This window comes from Elaeis guineensis, chromosome 4 (assembly GCF_000442705.2).
Source record: "Elaeis guineensis isolate ETL-2024a chromosome 4, EG11, whole genome shotgun sequence".
Lineage (NCBI taxonomy): Eukaryota > Viridiplantae > Streptophyta > Magnoliopsida > Arecales > Arecaceae > Elaeis > Elaeis guineensis.
Window position 1 is genome coordinate 62,690,153 of NC_025996.2, and position 11,033 is coordinate 62,701,185.

The 11,033-nt window shown below is 34.8% G+C and overlaps 1 protein-coding gene across 1 annotated transcript in view; it reads right to left on the bottom strand.

Annotated features, from left to right (window-relative positions):
- The window catches only part of LOC105033579 (endoribonuclease Dicer homolog 3b), a 60,959-nt gene extending 56,353 nt beyond the window's left edge, over positions 1–4,606 (bottom strand). The window contains 3 exon segments of the mRNA XM_010908443.4: positions 3,828–3,941; positions 4,038–4,218; positions 4,307–4,606. Coding sequence (XP_010906745.2) covers positions 3,828–3,941; positions 4,038–4,218; positions 4,307–4,401 — 390 coding nt within the window. The 5' untranslated portion in view covers positions 4,402–4,606.
- Between the last annotated feature and the right edge of the window lie 6,427 nt (positions 4,607–11,033).

The following is an 11,033-nucleotide window of genomic DNA, read 5'->3' on the forward strand; positions in this document are numbered from 1 at the left end:
GACATGATTGAGTATGTTTTACAAATTTGTGCACTATAGTATGAAGTACATAAGATTGGTCTATGCTAAAAAAAACTGTAGCAGCATCTCTTAGAGTACTAGTTGTGAATCCTTTTACTTTATTCCAATTTTGTAAAATATGATACCTTTTTAGGTAGGAATGGATGTAGACATGGTCATGGGTAGATTTAAGGGGGCTTCTACAACTATACATATGGTTGACTAGCCAATGCAAAAGATTTCCTTTAGTTGTTTCTATTTGTCTGAACTTGCTACTTTAGTTGTTAGGAAATCACCTTCTTCAAGAAAGAATGACCAAAGCATGCACTAACCTCCAATAATCCTCTAATAATTGGTGAACATTTTCAAAGGGTGAATTATAATAAGTTATGAATGTAAGGAGAACTGTAAAAATGGAAAAAAAAAAGACTTCAGAGGAAAAAGAAGATACGATATTACCTACTTTTACCATGACATAAACTTTAGCTATCTATTGCATATTAAATTGGAATATCAATGTTCTTATGGAGTAGAGGGTGAAAACGGCATATTTCGCTTATGGAAAGATCCAACAACTGCAAAATTACTTTGTCGTCTCATTTTATTTGGCACCAAATATATAAAGCATTTGTGCAAAAAGCACGTATAACAAACAAAATAAGCATGATGGTATTTTCTATTGAAAACTGTAGGATTTCCAATGAATATATAACATGTGTTAATATTTAGCCACACATAAATATATTTGTACAAGAAGATGACTTTGGAATGCAATGTTTAGTATAGTCTAATCATCAAGACAAAACCCATGTTAACTCAAAGTTCGGATGTAGTTTCATTATCTCATATAAAACTCAATCTGAAACATTGTAAGTGAAATTGAGCTCTGTGGTCATACAAGTGGAGGACTCTAAAGTCTTGATGCAAAATTTCATCTATGGAGGTTGAAAATCAAAGACATATAGGTAAATATCTGAAAACTATATAACTTTCGGTTTTAAATTTTAATAATTAAAGTTGGGTAATATCCTCACTTGTATCATTTAGTGGTGGCCCATGTCCAAATCAACTGAATAAAAATATTGTTAAACCTGGTTTAAATTTTTGGCTACAACAGTATTGAACCAAAATTTATCAGTTATGGTTGGAACTTAGAACTTATCCAAAAATAGGGTATATTTCAGTGTCTTGACCAAAAATTTCTTATGGTTTAATTTAATTGCACATGTAAGCAATTCATTAGAGGTTTTGCCATGTCTTCATTTTCATAATTTTAAGAAGTATGTTCCCAATATTTAGCTTGAAATATATAAGTTTGTGAATATTTGGAAGCACTGTGATATCAGGTCTAAAAGAAATCTAGACTAGTATGATTTCTGAACAGGCTAGACTAGAGTAGAGCTTAAACCTGATAAACATTTAGATTTTTATGTCAAAACTGTCCTCAAAACAAAAAGGATATGTTACACTAAAAAAAAATGTCATATGAATTCTTTATATTCTATCAATAATATATTTGGATGTGGGCATGCATCTCATAACTGCGTGCATGCATATAATATTTTAGTATGAAACAACCAAAACAATATACACAAATGTGCCAAACCAATGCCCAAAAATAATAGAATAACATACAATTACTTTTAGATGATCCCTAGTTCCTTTTCTAAATAAGTTTACTTCTCTTTTTCTACTGCTTTCCTTTTTATACATTTTTTGAATTTTCATTATCTTTTGGCCAAAACTATTGATATTAAAACCAAGGTTTTAAGTCTCGTCCGGATGGGAGGCATCCTGGTTGTCCCATCCTATTCCTATGAGGAAATGAGAGTGGGATGGAATCGAGACTGTGAAACTCATCCATGTAGGGAGAGAAGACAAAAGAGGAAAGAAAAAAAGGGAGGAAAGATGATGAAAACGAAAAAGTGAAAGAAAAGAAGAAGAAGAAGAAGAAAAGGAAAGAAAGAAGGGAAGGGAGAAAAGAAAGAAGGGAAGGGAGAAAAGGAAGAAAGGCAAGAGAAAGAAGAAGAGAAAGGAAAAAAGAAACAAAATAATGGACAAGAGAAAGAAAGAAAAAGAAAAGGAAAGAAAGGAAGGTAGAATAAAAAAGGAAAGAAAGAAAGAAGAACGGGAGAGAGACGAAGGATATCCTACTTCCCCATACCCATACCCAAATCTGCTCATGCACCAACTTCTGGTGACTAAGCATCAAATAGTAAATTTGTACATTATACTGTAAAAAATAGCTACTTTATCGTTCAACAATCCAAATCCAATCACCTAAGCGCAAAGCTAGTGAACTAAAATAAATGGCAGAAAAATATCATATATTTTAAAATCATCTCTCATTTGTTTTCTTGACTTTATTTATTTTTCTTTTATTTTCCCAAATTTAATTTATTTTATTTATAATTTTCAATAGAAACTATCAAGGTTAAAAATGCCAATGAAACTGCCAAAACTAATGAAACTGGAAGTCATTTGGCAACACTAAAACCCAAATTGTGTTTTGGGACCTCTATGCAGAGTAGGATCCTCTTTCACATCAAATTTCTAATGATTCAGAATTCTAAATTATAACTTTAAGCCAATTAGAGGCTGACAAAGTACAATAAACTTATAATGCCATGCCAACACTGAATAAATATTGTCTGAAAAAGATATGCTCAAGTGTTTATTTATATGCAAACAACATAGTAAAACACACTAGGATTCCCCTTTTTTCCATCTAGAGTAACTTTGATTACCTACTTAGAGGAGTCAAACTTTTGGGGCATGCAGACTTTTTATCTATGCCCAATCAATGATTCCAAACCATGCTCTGGAATGTGCTGATTGCTAATAAAGATGATGAAACAATGTGCAACACACTATCTAAAGATATCTAACTAGCATAAAATTGGGCATTATAATGATCAAACACTATACAATGGGGAAGCTCAAAGGAGATTGGTCACATTATATAGAAGAAAAGTTAAAACCAAACTCACTGAAATGACTTCAGCTAAGTCTGGTTGTATTAGTGCAGCTCAACTTCTTGGTAAGCTGTGCTCACATGCGTCATTGCAGATCACTCTGACATGCTATGAAACAGATCAATGCACATTTATACATACCAATAAAGGACATAACTGGTATGAACCCTATGCAATATATATATATCATGCCAATAGGCATATCACATATCAAGAAATGTTTATATACGCCAACTCAAGATGTCACTAATATGAATCCTATACATCGGGCCAATAAGCATCAGACAACATATGTTTTACAACAACAGGCATGTGATCTAGATTGGAACTAAAACCTTTTTGCATTACATACCTGGTCTTGCTTAGCAGGTGTGGTCCTGGATTACTTAACTCTCTACTTGGGCATCAAGTATTCCTTCTCAAGTTACCAGCAAGGTTAGAGAAAAAGAAAAAAAGAAAATATTTCAATAACTAACATTAGCTAGTCACATTATATGATACCATGTATTCGAATACAGTTTTGCTCAAAATGATGGCATGCAGATTTCAGACTAGATCCCATTAGAAGCCTTAATTCACCATAGTTAATTAAGTAACAGAATATGTTGTATCAGTGAGAAGAAAATGAAAAATTGCAACCTCCGCTACCCAGTAAAATAAAACGATTAAATACCATTACAGTTTCTTCAAGAATGAAAACCAAGATAGGTCAACAAAATTGTTTTTTGAGGAAGCTTTTACCAGATCAAGAAATTGCTGTACCCCAAATAATTAAGTGACTGTTGCTAGAACTACACCAAGCATTTGTACATAAATCACAGTTTAACGGACATAAAGGGCTAAAAGAATTACATCTTTGATGCCAACTTCCTTCTTCCAGCATTCAGCGCTCCACTCACCAATCCCCTTAGACCCATAGTATTCAGCCACACCAAACTCTGTGTGATCTCTGATCACTTCATATTGCTGCAGATAACCATTAATAATGTCAATTCCCCAACCAAAAATCTTAGCTCTCACTAAAAGGAAGGGAAAAAGAAACTTTAAAGATCCCTACATCACCTGATCGACAAGATTAACAGTTGGCGCCAGAAAAATTATAAACATCTTTTTACCATTTTCAATCAGCTTTCTGCCAATCTCCTTTATAAGCATCACCGCGATCATCGTCTTTCCAGCCCCTGTTTCCAGCACCGCAATAGTGTTCCTTTGCATTGCAACCTCGAATACCTTAATCTGATAACTGAAAACAACAACCCAAAAAAAAAAAAAAAAAACTAGAAAAAAACTCTTCTTCAAGGAACTGAGCAGGAGAAGAATCGAGCAAGAACCTCCTAGGCTGGAATTCCTTGGGTGGCCCTCGATATGGTCGTTCCTCCTTGTCCTTGTTGGCTTCTTTGATGGAATCCATGGCTGGAGGGTCCATGGGAGATCGGAGGGAAGGACGTGTTTGGTTTTTGAAGCCCTAAAGCTCCAGCTCAGGACATGGACGGCCAATGGTGCGGCCTGACAAAAGGCCAATGCGAAGGGCATGGATTCCCTTCTCGCTGGAAAAGGACGAGGGAGGCCAAAAATGCGTTAGGGCTGACCAGGGTGGTGGAGTACCGGCAGAGAGCCTTCCGCCTTGCTTTAGATGGCGGGATTCAAACAGAAGTTGGATAATTACCTTCATACCCTTATTTTTGGCTGAAAACGACCAGGCAAATGATGGAATTTTTTTTTTAAATAATACTTTTTAAATAAAAAATTTCTAAAATACCTCCGTTTGGAAATTATTTTCAAAATTACCGTATTTGAGCTAAGTCAGCAAAAATCGTAGGTTCAACCCATGAATTCAAAGCCCACATAGAGAATTCATGGTTGAGCCCACGAATAGTCAGCCTACCTCACCAAATAATGAAATCGTGGATTCAACCCACTATTTTATTTAAAATATTTTTTTTAAAATTTCAGAATGAATTCATAGATTCAACTCATGAATTCAATCTGTCGCCACGCGGCCTACATGCTGAAGGCCCACATGGCTACAAGATGTTTATTTTGATTTTTTTTTTCTTAAATCGTGACCTCCGGTCATGATTCTCTGGCAGCCATAACCCCCGATCCCCATCGATCCTGCTCCCCTCCCCTCCGACAGCCCCCCCTGATGGACCCCGTAGTGCTCCCCTCCCCTCCGACAACCCCCCCAGTGGACCCCGATGCTCCTCTCCCCTCCGACAACCCCCCCGGCCAACTCACCCCCTGCTCGCCACCTCACTCTCTCTCTCGCCTCGACCGCTGCCCCCTCCACAAAACCTCCCCCCCCCCGCGGTCACCCCCCTTCAAACCCCCCCTTGGGCTGCCACCCTCCTCCTCGGCCGCCACCCTCCTCCACAGGTCTCCCCCACACGCCGCCCTCCTCCCTAGTTCTCCCCGTCGGCACCCCCTCCACCGCTCCCCTCCCCCTTCGGTTGTGGCAACGAGAGGTATAAAATTTATTTTTTTGATTATTTAAATTATTGTAATTATTTATTAATTTTATGATTTTTATAATATTAGGGTTTTGTAAAATCTGATGTTTTAATTTTATAATATTATTAATTTATGAAATCTGTAAATGAGAAATTAGAATTGATAATTTAAAAATTTTGCAATTGTGTAAAATTATATGATATTGTTATTTTTTGAAATTTTATAAGTTTAAAAAATAAAATTAATAAATATAAAATATTTTAATAATAAATTTAATTTTATTAAATTATATAATATTTTTAGTTGGTATAAGTGAAAAATTAAATTAATAATTATAAAATTTTGTTAAATATGTTTAAATTTATAATATTATAATTTTTTGAATTGCTATAAGTGAAGAAATAAAATTATTAAGTATAGATAACTTTAAAGTGTGTAAAATTTTATTATTTGAAATGTTATTAGTGAATAAAAAAATTGATAAGTAAAAAAATTTGTAAATATGTAAGATTTTATAATTTTAATAATTTTACAATTATTGAAAGTAAAAAAGAAAATTAATAATTACTAAATTTTTTAAGTATCTAAAATTTATAATATCATAAATTTTTGAGTTGTTATAAGTGAAAAAAATAAAATTAATAATTATAAATTAATTTGAATATGTAAAATTTTAAAATATCATAACTATCTGAATTGTTATAAGTGAAGAATTAGAAAATAAATGTAAAATTTTATAATATTATAAATATTTGAATTATCATTAGTGAAAAAATATAATTATTGATTATAAATATTTTAAAATTATGTAAAATTTTGTAAGTGAAAAAATTAAAATTGATAATTAAATAATTTAAAAGAATGTAGAATTTTATAAGTGAAAAAAAATAAATAATTTAAAAGAATGTAGAATTTTATAAGTGAAAAAAATATCGATATAATTTAAGTAAATTATTATTAAAAATTTTATTTTAATTATTAACTTTGACCAATGTGGTTTGCTTTATGTAGAGCATGCTAAAATTATTGTATTTGTTATGTATGTAGTGCTGGAAGAAAATATTATGATCTTAGGTTACATAAATAGTTCTATAATTTATGGATCGAATGGGATTGAATACATTGGTCGTCCTGAAAGGGCAGTTAGAATTAAATCTGGAATTAGATTTGAGGAGTTGGAGAATAAATTATACAAACTCTTTCGTATAGACAAAAGCAAGAATAGACTCATGGTAATATATAGATATCCACAGGTTGTACAACCGATATTGTTAAAATATGAACCTGTTTCGATTACTGAAGATGAAGATATTGAAGTAATTTTTTCAATGGTTGTTCGCATCCATGTTTATCGGGTGCAGAGTTGTATCTAGAAGTGTAACCTATTGAAGCTGAACAGTATGATTATGAAGTAACCGATAGAGATATAAGAACAACTCAGGACATTCAACAGATCGATCTATCTCGAACAGCTCAGGACATTGAGCATGTACCAGAGACTCAAAGTTCCAGACATGCAGAGGATCAATTTCCTGTAGTTGATCCTGATATGGTTGGTGTCACTATTAGAGAATCATCAGTTTATACACTTGTTGACGATATGGGCACATAGATAATTGGCTATTTGAGGAAGATGACATACGGAGTGGAGATGAGATGGACTTCCATCCTTAGGAAGATGGTACTTCTGCTCCTATAGATTGCGGACCTGTGGAAGAGCATTCAAGTTTAGGGGTATTTGAAGCTCCGCCTGCAACATTCAGATCAATTGATTGGACAGTAGCTAATATATCATTGTCTTCTGGTTTGGAGGCACGGTGCACCAACTGGGAAAAAGGTGCTGAGTTGTTAAAAAGACTTCGTTTTGTAGATAAAACAGAACTGCAAACTGCAGTAAAGCAATATCATATTGAGAGGCATTATGAATTTAGAGTTGTCGAGTCAGAGCCAAAGCTTTGGGTGATAAAATGCAAAAATAGAGAGTCAGAATGTAATTAGATGCTCCAAATTGTTAAGCGATACGATTACTTTGAAATCACAAGGTATATCAGTCCACATATATATGTTTTAGCTATGCTTTCTTAGGATCATTCTGGTCTTGATTCGAATTTTATTGTCAATGAAATTCGGGATGTTGTAAAAGAAATGCCCACAATTTCTATTGCCGGTATCGATGCAATTATCAAAAATAGATTCAACTATATGGTTAGTTATAGAAAGTTGTGGGAGGCAAAGCAAAAAGCAATGGCATTGATATATGAAGACTGGGATAAATCTTATGACCTATTGTCAAAATGATTGTGTGCTGTACAGGAATTTAATCCCGGCTCTTAGGTGAAGTTCATTAGCACTTCTATCGGTTATCCTCCATTGGCTGCATTTGATCATGCTTTTTGGATATTTGCATCATCAATTGAAGGCTTCAAACACTGTAGACTGGTTATCAGTATTGATGCTACATTTATGTACGAAAAATATCGGAAAGAAGCTGATGATTGCAACAGCTGTTGATGGAAACAATCAAATTTTTTTACTTGCCTTTACTATAGTGGACGAGGAGTCTACTGATACATGGGGCTAGTTCTTGGCTTGTCTTAGATATTGTATTGGACCATGTCGTGGTATATGTCTTATTTCAGATCGACATTCAAGTATATTGTTGGCTTTACAGAATGAACAACTTGGTTGGCATCCTCCAGAAGCACATCATGTTTATTGTTTGCGTCACATAGCGAGTAACTTCAATACTCGATTCTGAGACTCCAAACTCAGAGATTTGGTGAAAATAATCAGAATACAAACACAACTTAGAAAGTTCAATAATTTTTTGGCGAAGATTGAAAAAGTGAATTCGGAAGCTATTCAATGGTTGAATGAAATTTCAGTAGAGAAATGATCTCGTGCACATGATGGTGGTCGAAGATTTGAAATAATGACTACTAATTTATCTGAATATTTTAATGGTGTATTGAAAAATGTACGCTTCCTACTGGTAACTTCATTGGTCCAAATGATATTTTTTTGACTTGTATCATATTTTGAAGGTCGACATGCCCAGGCAGATAATGCATTATGTAGAGGTGAAAGATTTATTCTATTTGCTATAACTTGTGTGATTGCCAATCAATCAAAAGCAACATCTCATAATGTCATAAAGTTTGATAGAGCAAGTGGAGTATTTCAAGTCCAAACAGCATTCCGTGGGCCGTATAACAATAAAGGCAACAATACTCAGGTGATGGTAGATTGCCGTAGAATCTATATATTTAAGTTGTTACTTATTATGAATAAAAATTATATGTTTGATCTATTGAACTACTATGCTTGCAGATAGTATGATTATCTGAGCATATATGTACGTGTCAGAAATGGCAATGTTATCATTTATCATGTTCTCATGTGATGGCTGCCTGTGTACATGTGTCAATTGATTTTTGGTGATATATTGATCGGTGTTATGCACTAAAGGAATATCATCGTAGTTACAGTCATAAATTTCAACCCATTCTGAATGCAGATTATTGGGCATAACAACCAACTGACATCACCATTATACTACAGAAAGAATGATTGTGACAAAAGAGAAGACCACGATCTTCTAGACAAAATAGATTGGATGGAAATTGAGAACAGAACTAGGTGCCGAAATTGTAGCGAAGTAGGGCATAGCAGACGGACATATCCGACAAATAGACAATGATCTTTTGTATTCAAACTTGTATTATTATCAAAAAAAAATTTATGTTATTATCTATTGTAATGTGGTACTAATTTTGTTCCGGCTTATATCAAATATGTGTATTTGATTCAGTAACAAAATTTTTTTTTACAAATGTGTTCTATAGCCTCATGCACATGGAGCCAGGGTCGGTAGATCAGACGGTCTTATATGCTCAGGCATCTCATCGATCTTCCACCATTTGGGATGGATAGGTATATATTTATGTTAAATATATTTTAAAATTTAGAGATCTGAATTAACTTTTTTTTCACTTTTGCAGAAGCATTCCTTTCTTCGATGTCGACGATGAGAGCTAGCCTTTACTCGATCGACCCACTAGATATATGAATAGTTCCACTGTTGCAGTAGGCGGGTTTTTACGGGCTTAGCCGAGTGGGCTTCATCTCGCTAGATTAGTATTTGATCACCATATTCGTAGAGCGTGGTATCCAGAGACTCATACATTTCATCTACCACCTGGTGAGTGCACTATCACACTGGAGGACGTCAATATTCAATTGGGTTTACCAGTTGACAGTCTTCCAGTGATAGGTAGCACACGTCAGGATTGGCGTCAGGTATGCTTTGATTTGCTAGGTGTTGTCCCATCTGATGATAAACTAAAGGGTTGCCGATTGAATCTTGCATGGTTGAGATAGCAGTTTTTCGAGCTACCACTGGATGTAGATGTTATAGCATACAGCGTTATGCTAGGGCATATATTCTATAGCTGATGGGAGGTGTTTGTATGTAGATAAATCAAATAATATGATGCATATTATGTTTTTGCTATTACTTGCCGATTTTGAGGCAGTAAGACACTACAGCTGGGGTAGTGCGAGCTTAGTATGGTTGTATAGAGAGCTTTGTAGGGCAAGTAGGATAGATGCACATGACATTGTGGGACCTTTGATTTTACTCCAGGTATGGGCTTGGGATAGGTTTCCATCTATAGCTCCTCATCGATTACTTCAGCCTCCTATAGATCCTATTATGGATTTGGCAGGTGGAGATACATTACCACCTGGTCCTCTAGCCATGAGGTATGTAATTGTATGTGCCATTATAATCTCCAAACTTCAAGTTTTTTAAATACATTTATATGTACCATTATAATTTTATTATGTATGTGGAGAGATACTTTTGAGGTGACGGAGGTTTTTACCCATGTTTTACTGAGTTATCGGCTTCATCTTGATCGTCTCGAATTTGACCAAGTATAAACATAAATGATTTACATTACTTAGATAATTTCTTAGAATGACTACGTTCATACTACTTACACTCAATTCTATGGATGAAAAGATCGTGTGGCAGCCATATACTCCTCTGATCCTAGCTGGTCTACCGGATTATTGTTTTGGTGGACAGCATATATGGCAGTGCCAAGTGATATTTCTACATTTTTTTATCGTTGAGTGGCACTAACCGGATAGAGTGATGCGCCAGTTCGGACTACGGCAGACTATTCTGGAGGTTTGTGATATAGATTCCAGACTTCATCATATCGACCTTCGAGGGCACAGATCATGACTGGAGAAGAATTCATTAGCACTGAGTTGCACTTTGGGAGAGGCAGCAAGACTATATTGTAGACGGTCCAGCGATCGACGGTACGATGGATTATTATGATGATTACATGGAGTGGTATCGTCGCATCATGCGTCAATTCATTTGTCGTGGAGAAGTGATGTTTGACTATCCGGTAAGATTTCATATTTTATCTGTAATTTTCTATGACTAACATATTTATATTTTCTCCGTGCTGAGCATGTTATTTGTATCAGAGTGACAGTTTGACGAGGATTCATCATTTGACTCGTCCGGACTCGTTAGCCACATTCGGACAGCTCATTCAGGATATTTGTGCTTCAGGTCTCCATGCC